The 16,368-nt window shown below is 35.8% G+C and overlaps 1 protein-coding gene across 1 annotated transcript in view; it reads right to left on the bottom strand.

Moving 5' to 3' along the window:
• Positions 1 to 16,368, bottom strand: part of LOC137405734 (ubiquitin-like-conjugating enzyme ATG3) — a 29,390-nt gene that overhangs the window by 7,592 nt on the left and 5,430 nt on the right. Inside the window, exons 3-6 of the mRNA XM_068092108.1 lie at positions 14,322 to 14,442; positions 11,539 to 11,702; positions 6,362 to 6,484; positions 1,981 to 2,103 (exon numbers count right to left, since the gene is read on the bottom strand). Of these exons, the coding sequence (XP_067948209.1) occupies positions 1,981 to 2,103; positions 6,362 to 6,484; positions 11,539 to 11,702; positions 14,322 to 14,442 (531 nt within the window). The remainder of the gene's footprint in view (positions 1 to 1,980; positions 2,104 to 6,361; positions 6,485 to 11,538; positions 11,703 to 14,321; positions 14,443 to 16,368) is intronic.

Genomic DNA, 16,368 nt, shown 5'->3' on the forward strand with positions numbered 1-16,368 from the left:
TAGAGCAGGTATATACAGTAGAACCTCTACTTATGAAAAACTACATACGAAATCTCTAAGGTACAAACGCTTTTTTGGTGAAAATATCGCACCAATTTAGAAAAGATATTTCTAGATATGAAGAGTGTTTCATATTTTGGCCCATTTTTCACTTTACATCTTGGCCCGTTCGTTTACCGTGGGTACACTCACTACGATGTACAATGCGTCTCACTTAGCTTTAATTGTCAACAAAAGTAAGTAATCCACATTCATTTTAAGTCTTGTTTTCATTAGTTGTATAATTTGGAGTTATCGTATATCAGACACATGGTAGGACAACTTTAGTTTCTATTCATTCAAATTCTGTGTTTTTTGTATGAGATAGTTTTTCAGTACATGCTGATGAACTCTCTTCTGACAGCCGTCCTCCCACTTTCTGCAGTTTCCCCATAGTCTTGTCTTGACGTCTAATGCCAAAGGTAAAAAAAATACTCTCTGTAGCTTTTATTTGTTGTTTTTCTGTTCTTTGTTCCTTTCATGCGTACTTTTCTTATTGCAGTAATATAATTCTAACATGTATTGGTTACTGGTTTCAACCATTACATGCATTTACAATTTATACAAATTTTATATCCGAGTTTGGTGCTGACTTGGTACAGATTAGGACATTCATATGATGAAGTCCATTTCTAATTATGAAATTTTCCACTTACAAAACTACTTCCCGGAACGAATTAATTTTGTAATTAATATTGCCAATGGCTAATTTGAGTACACTAGCATCCCTATTGCTAAACTTACTAATAAGAGCTGTGAGAGCAAGCATTAGTGACATTGCGTGTAACGCAGATAGGTTAACCAAAATAATGACTATATGCCCAATGAACCGATTGTATCAGTGTAGCTTAATAAGTTAGATCGTCGACTTATGAATGGGAGATTCCGAGATGAAATCCTCTGTGATGCGGATTTTTCTTGCTAGTTTACTTATAACTGAACGCAGGGATGAAAACTTACACTGAGATTTATATATATATATATATATATAAATAAAATATATAGTTTATATTTATAGCTATATCGTGTATATATATATATATATATATATATATATATGATTAGCATATTAATACTTCACTTCTTTGAATATTCTTAATGTCCCTCACTAGTTTTTGTCGAGGTAAAGATGAACACATGCTTTAGTAATACATGCTTTAGTAATACATGCTTCCAATAGGGTGAGCAAACGACTCCTAGATAACATTATCCTACATTTCAGTTTTTTTACTACTGATCTATGCTCAACACATTTTTAACACCTCAACTGTTATGTAATCAATCATTTGACGCTGTTATGTAATCAATCATTTGACGGTGTTATGTAATCAATCATTTGACGCTGTTATGTAATCAATCATTAATAACCCTCTGATCACTAACAGCTATGTATGAAAATTGATTGCTGTGGTCAATCTATCATCACAGCACTGAATCTTGATGTGTCATGATATACATTATATTGAATACGGCTGGCAGCCAAACAATTGCTAAGACTCACAGGGTCATTACTTTCATGATCTGGCAAAAATCAGCTTTGCAGGAAAGTCAACTATTTTTCTGCGTTTCAAGGTAGGAGTAGGTAAGCAATCGTGACCAGCGTATAACAAGCAACTGTCAATTGATTCCTAGACTAGAGCTCTAACCGACCATGTTCATGTTTATTGATACTGCCATCTAGCAACCAATATATTTGGTACTAGGTACGGACATAGCTCAAGTATGTTTCTCAGAAACTTGCTAGAGACCAGCAAGAGACCTGCCAGAACGTTGATGTCACATGAGCAGGCACCCCCAAGTAGACTGTCACGCATGCTCCTATAGAACTAAGTACAATGGTATCTGCAAACCTCATCATAGCCTGTGTGCCCAACTGTGTGTAATCATGACAAGAACTTAACAAAAAGAATATTATAACGCATGTACTTGTATATGACATACCTCATCATAGCCTGTGAGCCACAATCTTGGGGTCTGATAGAATTTGTCATAAGTAATATTCAAGTCATATGTTCTAGTTTGTACAATATCCGAGCCTTTCACCTGTGACATGTCTACAGCTGCCTGTAAATAGAACATTTAATCTTTTGATGAAATACAAATGAAACATTCCTATTTGAAAAAAAACTCGAATAAAGTTTACAGAATTCCTCGCTGAAATAATAGTTCCCACATAGAGACAAACTTTACTAGCCAAGCATGCATATCTGAATGAAAAATTATCTGCCTCAGTTTCCCAGTTGCTGTAGTCATACTATCTGTTCTAGATAGGTAGTCCAAAGGATGGGTGCATCATACTAACTTTTAGGAGGCTTTCTAATACAAAACAGGGTCTAAATGTATTTTTACTTGCCAAGAATTACACCAACCGACGTGTATGTACACCCTGCGGAGTGCGCTAGCGAGACATTCTTTCTTCACATAACTATAAATTTTAATTGTCTGTAAAAATTAGCTATTCTCGGAAGTTATTTCTTTAAAACTTGTTAACAAAATTAATGCTCTGATTTCATGAATAATGATTTTGAAGGGACAATTTATCGAGTCTAGTTAAATAAAATGAGCGATTTTAATACACTTTGCAAAGAAAGAATCTTTATGCACATTTTCATGACATGAAAATGTTAATAAAACCTGTTAGTTGGTAGAAATTACACAAAAATATTATTTGAAAACCAACCTGCAATATTAACTGCTACTGTTAATGCTACAAGATTTTTTAATTTCGGTTTATCATTAAACATCGTACGATAAAGGCTGGTTCACATCGCAATATTTCGGTGTTGGTGCCACAATATTTTTGTGATCATCAATGATAACAATGTTTACACTATCACCAGATTTGCATCAGCGAACACTCCGTGACGTTCTGTTCTTAATTTGTAAAAAAATTTCTCGGAGGAATCGCTTTGTTTTCGCGTCTCGACTCTAATCTAGTTCCTCAGCAATTACCATGATCAGAAATAAATAAATGATGCCATCCGTGACCGCAAATTACTATCGCCGAAATGATGCACATTGTACAGGCTGTCATCGATGCTTGGCAGAATATGGAGAAATGTTGACAGCTTCAAACTTTCCCGACGTTTCCAATGCTCTGATGATGCTATTGGTTTACGATGCGCATAGTCGATGATAAACGCCGAAAGGACAATGCCGAGATACGGCGATAGAGTGTGAAACACTCTTTAGAATGGCTCATCTGATCATAGGTAAAATCTGATTGGCTGAACTAATGTAGACCATCAGACTACCGCTAATTCATAATACTATGGTCAAAGTTAGTCTTGTTTAGGTGTAACTGGACTATGACATCACGGTACAGCGATACCTCACATACCACAGCTAATGTCTACAAGTACTGACAGCCACAAGTGAAAAACTACAAAGTCATATCACTAACTGAGTACGAGACACGTTTTTCCAGTTGTGAACCAGCTTGTGAAAAAAAGATTGCCGATAATTAAAATACTTTTTACCCAAAAAGTAGCGGTCTGATATGATACGGCTAGAAAATGCAAATGACCTCCACCCATGTAGCGAGACAAGAAATTTTTGTTACTAAAAACATAGTTTATAATTCAAGAAGTTTGTTAGTCAATGAGCCAATTTTTATTGGTTTCTTCCGTTGTTAAGTCTATATATATAAATCTCAAAGTTTGTCATTTGTTGTCTGTAGTCAGCTCTTATTAGTAAGTTTAATCATTTGTTGTCTGTAGTCAGCTCTTATTAGTAAGTTTAATCATTTGTTGTCTGTAGTCAGCTCTTATTAGTAAGTTTGTCATTTGTTGTCTGTAGTCAGCTCTTATTAGTAAGTTTAATCATTTGTTGTCTGTAGTCAGCTCTTATTAGTAAGTTTAATCATTTGTTGTCTGTAGTCAGCTCTTATTAGTAAGTTTAATCATTTGTTGTCTGTAGTCAGCTCTTATTAGTAAGTTTAATCATTTGTTGTCTGTAGTCAGCTCTTATTAGTAAGTTTAATCATTTGTTGTCTGTAGTCAGCTCTTATTAGTAAGTTTAATCATTTGTTGTCTGTAGTCAGCTCTTATTAGTAAGTTTAATCATTTGTTGTCTGTAGTCAGCTCTTATTAGTAAGTTTAATCATTTGTTGTCTGTAGTCAGCTCTTATTAGTAAGTTTAATCATTTGTTGTCTGTAGTCAGCACTTATTAGTAAGTTTAATCATTTGTTGTCTGTAGTCAGCTCTTATTAGTAAGTTTAATCATTTGTTGTCTGTAGTCAGCTCTTATTAGTAAGTTTAATCATTTGTTGTCTGTAGTCAGCTCTTATTAGTAAGTTTAATCATTTGTTGTCTGTAGTCAGCACTTATTAGTAAGTTTAATCATTTGTTGTCTGTAGTCAGCTCTTATTAGTAAGTTTAATCATTTGTTGTCTGTAGTCAGCACTTATTAGTAAGTTTAATCATGTTGTCTGTAGTCAGCTCTTATTAGTAAGTTTAATCATTTGTTGTCTGTAGTCAGCTCTTATTAGTAAGTTTAATCATTTGTTGTCTGTAGTCAGCTCTTATTAGTAAGTTTAATCATTTGTTGTCTGTAGTCAGCTCTTATTAGTAAGTTTAATCATTTGTTGTCTGTAGTCAGCTCTTATTAGTAAGTTTAATCATTTGTTGTCTGTAGTCAGCTCTTATTAGTAAGTTTAATCATTTGTTGTCTGTAGTCAGCTCTTATTAGTAAGTTTAATCATTTGTTGTCTGTAGTCAGCTCTTATTAGTAAGTTTAATCATTTGTTGTCTGTAGTCAGCTCTTATTAGTAAGTTTAATCATTTGTTGTCTGTAGTCAGCTCTTATTAGTAAGTTTAATCATTTGTTGTCTGTAGTCAGCTCTTATTAGTAAGTTTAATCATTTGTTGTCTGTAGTCAGCTCTTATTAGTAAGTTTAATCATTTGTTGTCTGTAGTCAGCTCTTATTAGTAAGTTTAATCATTTGTTGTCTGTAGTCAGCTCTTATTAGTAAGTTTAATCATTTGTTGTCTGTAGTCAGCTCTTATTAGTAAGTTTAATCATTTGTTGTCTGTAGTCAGCTCTTATTAGTAAGTTTAATCATTTGTTGTCTGTAGTCAGCTCTTATTAGTAAGTTTAATCATTTGTTGTCTGTAGTCAGCTCTTATTAGTAAGTTTAATCATTTGTTGTCTGTAGTCAGCTCTTATTAGTAAGTTTAATCATTTGTTGTCTGTAGTCAGCTCTTATTAGTAAGTTTAATCATTTGTTGTCTGTAGTCAGCTCTTATTAGTAAGTTTGTCATTTGTTGTCTGTAGTCAGCTCTTATTAGTAAGTTTAATCATTTGTTGTCTGTAGTCAGCTCTTATTAGTAAGTTTAATCATTTGTTGTCTGTAGTCAGCTCTTATTAGTAAGTTTAATCATTTGTTGTCTGTAGTCAGCTCTTATTAGTAAGTTTAATCATTTGTTGTCTGTAGTCAGCTCTTATTAGTAAGTTTAATCATTTGTTGTCTGTAGTCAGCTCTTATTAGTAAGTTTAATCATTTGTTGTCTGTAGTCAGCTCTTATTAGTAAGTTTAATCATTTGTTGTCTGTAGTCAGCTCTTATTAGTAAGTTTAATCATTTGTTGTCTGTAGTCAGCTCTTATTAGTAAGTTTAATCATTTGTTGTCTGTAGTCAGCTCTTATTAGTAAGTTTAATCAAATTACTAGCTCCAATACTAGCTTACTCAAATTAGCCATTAGCAATGTGCCAGACTAATGGCAAGTGGCAGGCAACTACATTACCTGGTAATGTAGTTGCCTGCAAGATGTTGCAGGCAACTACATTACCTGCCACTGTTTATAAGCTGTTTTTAACACCCATGCAACACCGAGAATTCGGCTAGTGTATGTACCAATGCAAGTAACTCCTACCAAAAGTATAACTTTGTAGTCAACTAAAAGTACACTGAACAATTGTATTGCTAGTTCTTTAAATCCTTTTAATTTTATTGCGAACTCTTTTAATCTTTTGTCAAAACAGATAAGATGTACACATAAACTTAGTAGTTTCAAGTCTTCCTTGTATCAATTTTTATTTTTGGGTTTATGATATCACATGCCAATACATTTTTATCTATTGATTTATTCATTTTTGTTGGCACTAGATGTAAAACATTTTGCATATAAAAATGATTATGGGTGGCCAATAAAGTGTATATATTTCACACAATGTCTCCCTCCGTGAACCCTAATTATGAAATCTGCCGAGTATACAAGGAGCAGAATGTGAGATAAACAGTAGATAGGGGATTACTGCATCCAGTATTGATAAAGTGGTCAGATAAGTTAGAAGGAAATAGGTTCTAGAAAATATACATACAACATCTTCTACTTCAACAGTGAGCCCCTGGGACTCAAATTCATCCATGTTCCACGCTTCCTCATCCTCTTCTGCTGGAAGATCCTCATCAGGTACCTTTGGTATGTTCACTGTGACTGGCGACTGCAACACACAAAGACAAGACCAATGATGTTACACGGCATGTTCATACAATAGAAGCTAACACATCACGGATTTATTTAAATCGAGGGTTCTACAATACTACATGCTCAGATATTTGCTGAAGTTGTCTTCACCTGCTACCTACTCATGCTTGAAAGGCTGATCATTGTGATGGAACACCTTTGCCATACCAGCGATTCGATGCAACTAGATACATGTACATAAGATGACCACCTGTGACTGTGCCTACCTGCATCAATACCAGCCCATGCCTGTCAAGGCTGATGGGTTATTAATCGGCAATATAGAGGAAACAATTTCCAGTGAATAAAGAAAGAACTTGATTCTGAAGGTGTGACATAAGCATGTCTATATATGAGGTGACCATGTTTAGGGGCCGACTTTGGATTAATCATGAGTATTTATTTTGTGAAACAATTTACGATCGTACAATTTACAATCGTATAATTTACAATCGATTAGCAAGAAGTCGAGCTGTTGTGTAACCAACTAGCTATTTGATTAGTTAGAAAGTACTATGCACAGGGCAATGGATTAGTACCATGTTGTTTTCTGCCGCCTGAGGTCTTTGAAGAACTTTGTTCACGATAACCTAGTACAGTCATATCTCGACATACGAGTGCCCCAACGTATGAGAAAATCAAAATATGAGCAAAATACCGAGCAAGTTTTTACCGTAGAGATACGAGAAAACTTTGAGCTACAAGAATTTGAACCGGTTCTCGATGGCCACTAAATTGTTAAGTATGCGAGAGGCTGTTTTCGAGAACAGCATCGCTCAGCCTTTCTCATCGAATAGGTTAGAAAAAAGTTTTAAAACGGCCGGCTAAAAGTTGTAATGAAGGCGAGGCAAATAGCGCTAAGCTGGAAACAGATATTATGACGAAAACAAAATAAAGTGAAGTTTTGTAAAAGATTAAAACTTGGCTTCACGTGTGTGTGTTTAGTAAGCTAAATTCATAGTTTATGCTATGCTACAAAGCGTAACAAAAGTCTATGTACCGAACGCTTTGCTGTCAAGTTTCTCACACACCGCCATTAGCCGCTACGTCTGTCTCAAAGGTAAGAACTCCATACAATAATATACATAATAATGCTACACTCTATTGCAGATCATAACAACTACCCGAACGGGTGTTTGTTACTTTGTGAGCATAGGTAGTGAATTACAACAATTAAAAACATATGTTCTATCAAAATATCTTGTTTTTAAGTGGTTTCTCTATACGATGGGAATGGATTAAGTTGTGTTTAGTTATTTTATATAGGAAATATTGCTTTGAGATACGAAAGAATCGACATGTAGGAAGAGCTCACTTTCAAATTACTTTAAACTCATATGTCAAGATATGACTGTAATTGTTATGAAAACAAATGTTTTCACTAGCATAATAATGGGTGTGCTGTCATTACAACTAAATCTTACGATGCAACTTGCTAGGAATTTAGGTCTTTTGGTTGCTGTCTAACAAAATGAGCAGTACTTTATATATATATATATATTATATCATTGTTACAATAGCTCAAAAGTCAGCGGAGTGTAATATTAGCTGAACTTAATGATTTTCTTATCAAACCAAAAACGCACGAAAAACCTACAAGCTGCGCTGCAAATTCTCTGCTATACATTCATATATGGAGTAGTCATCCGCATCTCAACATCCATCAGGGGAGGCAATTCCATAATTGGTTTTGTCAATAAATCCAAGCATGAAAAAATTATAACTGCATAAAGTTGTTAAAATTCTTGTTTTACACTCCTTTTTAGTAACATTCAAGTAACTCATAATTAGCAGTAAGTCTTCGTAGAGTAAACAGATGGCTGAATTGTGTGCAGGGAGAAACCTTTGGTTTGATCCCCTCTACTGTCATTTACTTTTGCACAGATTATGAATAACCGAAGTAACAAATAAAAAACTTTAGTTTTACTTGAGTTCTCAACCTATCTGGTTATAGCAATGGAAATGGAGTGATGGTCTATCTGGTTATAGCAATGGAAATGGAGTGATGGTTTATCTGGTTATAGCAATGGAAATGGAGTGATGGTCTATCTGGTTATAGCAATGGAAATGGAGTGATGGTCTATCTGGTTATAGCAATGGAAATGGAGTGATGGTTTATCTGGTTATAGCAATGGAAATAGAGTGATGGTCTATCTGGTTATAGCAATGGAAATGGAGTGATGGTCTGTCTGGTTATAGCAATGGAAATGGAGTGATGGTCTATCTGGTTATAGCAATGGAAATGGAGTGATGGTTTATCTGGTTATAGCAATGGAAATAGAGTGATGGTCTATCTGGTTATAGCAATGGAGATGGAGTGATGGTCTATCTGGTTATAGCAATGGAAATGGAGTGATGGTTTATCTGGTTATAGCAATGGAAATGGAGTGATGGTCTATCTGGTTATAGCAATGGAAACGGAGTGATGGTCTATCTGGTTATAGCAATGGAAATGGAGTGATGGTTTATCTGGTTATAGCAATGGAAATGGAGTGATGGTCTATCTGGTTATAGCAATGGAAATGGAGTGATGGTCTATCTGGTTATAGCAATGGAAACGGAGTGATGGTCTATCTGGTTATAGCAATGGAAACGGAGTGATGGTCTATCTGGTTATAGCAATGGAAACGGAGTGATGGTCTATCTGGTTATAGCAATGGAAATGGAGTGATGGTCTATCTGGTTATAGCAATGGAAATAGAGTGATGGTCTATCTGGTTATAGCAATGGAAATGGAGTGATGGTTTATCTGGTTATAGCAATGGAAATAGAGTGATGGTCTATCTGGTTATAGCAATGGAGATGGAGTGATGGTCTATCTGGTTATAGCAATGGAAATGGAGTGATGGTTTATCTGGTTATAGCAATGGAAATGGAGTGATGGTCTATCTGGTTATAGCAATGGAAACGGAGTGATGGTCTATCTGGTTATAGCAATGGAAATGGAGTGATGGTTTATCTGGTTATAGCAATGGAAATGGAGTGATGGTCTATCTGGTTATAGCAATGGAAATGGAGTGATGGTCTATCTGGTTATAGCAATGGAAACGGAGTGATGGTCTATCTGGTTATAGCAATGGAAATGGAGTGATGGTTTATCTGGTTATAGCAATGGAAATGGAGTGATGGTTTATCTGGTTATAGCAATGGAAATGGAGTGATGGTCTATCTGGTTATAGCAATGGAAATGGAGTGATGGTCTATCTGGTTATAGCAATGGAAACGGAGTGATGGTCTATCTGGTTATAGCAATGGAAATGGAGTGATGGTTTATCTGGTTATAGCAATGGAAATGGAGTGATGGTCTATCTGGTTATAGCAATGGAAATGGAGTGATGGTTTATCTGGTTATAGCAATGGAAATGGAGTGATGGTCTATCTGGTTATAGCAATGGAAATGGAGTGATGGTTTATCTGGTTATAGCAATGGAAACGGAGTGATGGTCTATCTGGTTATAGCAATGGAAATGGAGTGATGGTCTATCTGGTTATAGCAATGGAAATGGAGCGATGGTTTATCTGGTTATAGCAATGGAAACGGAGTGATGGTCTATCTGGTTACAGCAATGGAAATGGAGTGATGGTCTATCTGGTTACAGCAATGGAAATGGAGTGATGGTCTATCTGGTTGTAGCAATGGAAACGGAGTGATGGTCTATCTGGTTATAGCAATGGAAATGGAGTGATGGTTTATCTGGTTATAGCAATGGAGATGGAGTGATGGTCTATCTGGTTATAGCAATGGAAACGGAGTGATGGTTTATCTGGTTATAGCAATGGAAATGGAGTGATGGTCTATCTGGTTATAGCAATGGAAATGGAGTGATGGTTTATCTGGTTATAGCAATGGAAATAGAATGATAGTCTATCTGGTTATAGCAATGGAAATGGAGTGATGGTCTATCTGGTGATAGCAATGGAAACGGAGTGATGGTCTATCTGGTTATAGCAATGGAAATGGAGTGATGGTCTATCTGGTTATAGCAATGGAAATGGAGTGATGGTTTATCTGGTTATAGCAATGGAAATGGAATGATAGTCTATGTGGTTATAGCAATGGAAATGGAGTGATAGTCTATCTGGTTATAGCAATGGAAATGGAATGATGGTTTATCTGGTTATAGCAATGGAAACTGAGTGATAATAAAATAAACTAATGCTCTATCTGGTTACATAGAAATAGAGCGATGATCTATCTGGTTATAGCAACCGAAATAGAGTGATGATCTAACTGGTTATAGCAATAGAAATAGAGTGATGGTACTTGGGTGACAATTTAAATTAGTTACAATTACCGAATTCCACAATTAAACAACTATTAAAATCTTATAACATAGTTGGGTAAAAGACACAGAGCTATTCTGATCATAATGGGAGTCGATATCAATTAGTTGATACACAACTCCGATAGGTAGAGTAGATAGTTGTTCTATTTCCTTCAGCTATCAAATATTTGATGAGGTGATGAACATATCTTATAAACAAAAGAATAGCGATGAGCACTACCTTTTTTACACTTTTTTCTCAGACCGAAGGGGTCAGGTAATCTAGTGGCACGCTCAATTCACGCTTGCATAAATTTAGCTAGTGGATGGTCCAGATAACAATACTATTACAGAGTAACACGGGTAATTGCTGCCAATGGACTTGGGAATTCACAGTTCCAGTGGAATGAGTTTCGTGCAATAAGGTTTGTTTATAGCTCATTAAGGTATATAACAACACTACGACAGCCATTAGCTGATCAGGGGATGACATAAGCTCGATGTTACAATTTCTAGCTGATAAGAACCGACACAAAATCATAGATAATAGCAGTCAGAGGAATGTGAAACTGAACATACACGCATACGCTGGACAAATAAGAAAATGGCAAAAAAAGTTGACAAAAACCTAAGTGACTACACGGAGGGGCTGGCCCATATTAAAACGATGACAGATGTCAACAAGTGGTTGTTATGCTAAATGCTGTACATTGAAGTCAATGACAACTAGAAATCTGATTTGTCTGAACACTGCTGGCTAACTTACAGACTCCAGTGTCATTTCTGCGACCTGCTCGGCTAATTCCTGCTTCTCCGTGTCCACAAAATGATGGGTGTCAACCCAGCCCCCATCTTTATCGTCTTCATCTATTACCTTTTCCTGAGAATCTGTGTGGGTGTCCATTTGTTTTACACGCTTGTAGCACGGAACTGTTCAAAATAAGGAAACAAAATGAAGAAGCAGTGTACCAGTCTACGTTTAAGAGCGGATTGTAAATTATGCAAATACACAAAGTACCGTACAAGCAGAACATACTGTATGTGAGAGTTGCATACATAACAACAATAATACGACATAATTCAGTACAAGTTCAGTGTCGAATGTTTCAGATATCGAACATCGGAGTTTGAACAAAAAGTTCCAGACTTTTTTGTTTTTGGTATCGATGAAAAATTTAGAACTCTAGCACATTCACAACATTCATTTACGTAAAGCACGTAACGAAAGACACCCCTTTGTAGATTATTGTCAATGCCAATAATTATAGCTTTATCAGATGTATGGAAGTATAATACTTCCATACATATAATAAGTTGAGAAAACCCGGCGACACTTCTTCTCATAACCAATACTCAACAGTGTTACGTCTATGCGCTTATTGGGGTTTTTAACATATGTACTGTATATTATTATTTGTATAGTGCATTATATTATTTGTCATTAAAAAAAGCGCACAAGCTATTACTACACTTCTTATTTTATACAAGAAATGTGAGGAAAAGAGGCCGGGCTATGAGCTGCTATAGGTAGAGCCTATCATCCTCTAGTAATAGATGAGTGATGAGAAACATAGTGTACATTGTCTGCCACCTGCACTACAGTTTCTTTGGTGTAAAATATTATGACTAGAAATTCCACTGTCATACAGCCCACGACCAAAGTGATAATTGGAAAAAGAAAAGGGTACTGTTAATAGTTGAAAAAGTAGTTTTCAGCAGGAATTGACAGAGTATAGTGTAAATGAGACTTGTTGGAGATAATATAAAATAAATTGGAGGGAGCACGACTCTAAAAAGGTGCAACTAACAATTTATTTTGGAGGTAATGTTAGGTTGAAACCAGGTATACAAGTAATTGGTTAATTGTTGATATTACAATATCTGTTATAAGTAGGCTATACAGTATCTGTTAAATGTCGTGCAGTCTAGTCTCCTCTCTTTTATGTTGTAGGATTTGGTAATTGATAGCTAATCGAGTGATGCGCTCCCTAACGAAGTTGTGAACAAGTAAATCATTGATGTTTCGAATTCGAGAGAGAGCAACAAACGATATTCCAGCGGTCATTCCATGGTGGCCTATATCAATGACAGCTTTAGCTGTGGTAAAACCTTGACTCTTGTGTATTGTCAAACCCAATGTTAGATTGAGAAGAATGCCTCGTCATAAAGGGGCATTGTAGTTCGGCCCTAGCTTGTACATAAGTTGTAAAGAATTTCGGCTAACGTTTTAAATAGTTCAATGAAACCTTCAGTGATTAGACAAAAAAACATAGGCTGATAAACTGTGTACCACAATTTCGAACCTGTATATCGGTCTACGCCTAAAGCGGTCTACGTTTATTACAGAAACCTTCGAATAAATTCGATTACAAGTAAACAAGGCCATAGACTGGTGAAATAAGCAAGGTTTTCTCATGAAATGTGCACTGCTAAATAGTTCTACTATCTGTCGCACGGCTTTCTTGGCGTTTCAATTTTCGTTCTTAACTTTTATTAAACCGAGCTTTTCAAGCGTTTTGTGGCAATTTTCGTCCAAATAAATCTGTATATTTGTGTATAATCCGACCAGATGGGTAAGTTTTAAGATAATAATGATGGTTCACAAAGACTTGGTAACATATTTAAATAGGCTTGTATGTGTTTTGTATTGTTATTATACTTTAACAACTTTACAAAACGGTTAAATTAAAAATTTGTTGATGAAATTTTGATACAAGGGTTCGTCTCATTATTGATGAATAATTTTTGGGAGTTGTGTGCACATGTGCATTTATCATAAATCTCCCAACCAATCGCTTCGTTCTGTTTGGTCTTGGGAAAATAATTCAATATTCATTTTTTTTGGAACGGATCACAAGTATTGAAACTAGTACCCTGTCTAGCGCCACGTGAAGGATCATCAGGTGTGCTGATAAAGTACAGAGAATAAGTATGTGTATAAGTATGCGTATAAGTATGCGTACAAGTATGCGTACAAGTATGCGTATAACTCCTTCAAAATTCTGAAAGCGAATGATTAGCATGGATGCCAGTGTGCCGTGCTGATACAGAGAGTTACAAGAGCTTGAATCCAGCATAACGTAGTATTTTTTTTAATCTCCATATATGGCTTCGGACGAACGGAAGGATAGAGCTCTTGTTATAGCAAGCAATATTTGTAATAAGATCATTTTGGACTATGAACAATTCACTTTGTCACAACCTTCTAAATCAGATTTTGGTCAAAAACTGAAATGGGACTGCTTCCTAAAATCCATCCTGTACCTGAGCTTGCACACCAATGATTCATGAGGGCAGGGTTCAATACCCAATACCCGCTGATCTTTTTATAAGCATGCACTGTAGCTAAACTTAGTCACGTAAAAAATATCAGTATGGCTAGAGAGTGAAGAACACTAGAGATAACCCATAAAACCCTGTCATCTATTCAATGGTTTCAAAAGGAAATTACCATTTCAACTACTCTAGACTCTGCCCAAACTGTAGACTTGCGCAGCCATAGGCCATGACTTGAAACATGAAATTACCACTAAATTTTAGCAATTTTACCATTTTTGGTGACAAGAAATTGTTTATCCTTGGGAAGATACGCTTTAGACTTTGATTCATCTCCCCCTGACCACTGCCAGGTCGGGCAGTGATGGACTAGATGGTCCCCAGCAAGGACAAACTGCAAGTGAACATACAATAGCAAAATATGCAAGGTATCCAACATTCTAAATAACACTTCGGAAACAGTATAGCATAGATTTTGAATAGAGAACAAAACAACACCAATTCAATTGTCCACAGAAACAAAATAAAAGGTACATTTGAAATTGAGATTTTAGGATTGAAAATGGAATTTGATATGCTGAAACACAAAGACAATGTGAATAAAACCATTGGAATTTTTGGTAGGTTTTGCATCACACTGTCTATATTTTCTTGAATCTTGAAGTTATCCACACAGCAACCTAAATCTAACATGCAACAGTTAGGAAACACCATGAAATCTATAAGAAGGCTTATTACACCAAATGAACCGGGATATTCCTGACAATACAACTAAAAATGTTTTACTTTATGTTTCCTAAACTAGTCCTGATAACATGAAGTGTGAACTCAATCTATTAAACTTACATCAGAGTGCAACAAAGAACACTTTCTGAGCTGTAAGAAACACAGAAAACCTAAGTGCGTGTATGACACAGTATATCATCACTCAGGTTAGAAACAACTGAAAGGCTAAAACAGAGGACTTGACATTAGTAGTGAAACACTAGAGATACTGTTAGCCTTGCAACAGCAACACTGCAAAGTTCACTGAGGATAAATCGCTATTTGTCCTTGACATTGATACACATTAATTTCTATGACAGCCATTGTAATATAACATTTTCATTTCTAGTATACACTTTTAATAGTTTTTTGTGTAAAGTATTTTTAGTTTCAACTGCAATGTATATCACTTGATGGTCAAATTACAATGTTAGCTCTACTTACGAATGTTTCACCTTACTAAATGCCCTAACAAAAAATTGATACCACTTCTTACGGTGGATGTCTTGAGATACAAAGCCTTAAACCTCCCCTATCTTGTTTGTCTCCTTACAAATTACGGCTCGGAGAAAGCTGTACCCTGATGCTGTCACCCAATGAGATATTGATTAGTTTAAAGCAGGGGAATAACAGGGGGGGGGGGGGGTAGAGCGGGAGGGTAGAGCGGGAGGGGGGAGGTTAGAGCAGGAGAATAGAGCAGGGAATAGAATGAGGTGATAGAGATGGGGGAATAGAGCAGGGAATAAAGGTGAATGACGAGATCAAATATTCGATTCAAGAAGAGCTCACAGCAGAGGACACGGAGACAGAAAAAAATGAGCCGCAATGTGACTCAGGAGGGTGGCAATATTTATTTACATATCTTAATAAATTTCACTTTGTCATCATGTGCTCGTCATCGTCTTAGTCGCTTGTGAATGCATTATCCGAGCTTCGTAGGCCTTCCGCCAGGTCACTTAATTATTTAATTTCAAAACTCATCTGCGACCTGAAAACCAGCCGAAAACCACCCACCTGCAGATTCTCTGATTTCAAATTAAGAAACCCCAGGTGTTGCCAGTAGATGATTGAGAAGAAAGAACTATTATTTCGACTAGTATTATTTAAAGGAAGGAAATCTTATAACATTTTCACAAAATATCAAATTTTGTAGAGGAAAAGCACTCGTAAAGTGTCCACAAGTTAAGTGTTGGCTCACTGCAACCATGGGTGTCTTGCACATTTGTGAAAGATGATAGATAAAAAGCTAACAAAAGCAAATATCTTTAGATCACGTTTTCTTAAAAACTAACAGATCAAAATAACTGCTGAGGGTGAACTTGAAAAAGTGAGAAGCGACAATTATAACGCTAGTTTTATTCTCTAAATTTATAAATTTGTTAGTTTTTGTTAACATAAATGAAGTGTGAGTTAACACAATTCGATCATTTATATTATTGTTTCAGGTTTTGAGACTTTTTATAATGCATAATATGAACAGAATTTGAAGAGAACTGCATTCAGATTGTAAAAAAGTGCTGCGATACAAAATTTCCAGGTTACGAAAAACTTCCAG

This window comes from Watersipora subatra, chromosome 10 (genome assembly GCF_963576615.1).
Source record: "Watersipora subatra chromosome 10, tzWatSuba1.1, whole genome shotgun sequence".
Classification (NCBI taxonomy): Eukaryota; Metazoa; Bryozoa; class Gymnolaemata; order Cheilostomatida; family Watersiporidae; genus Watersipora; species Watersipora subatra.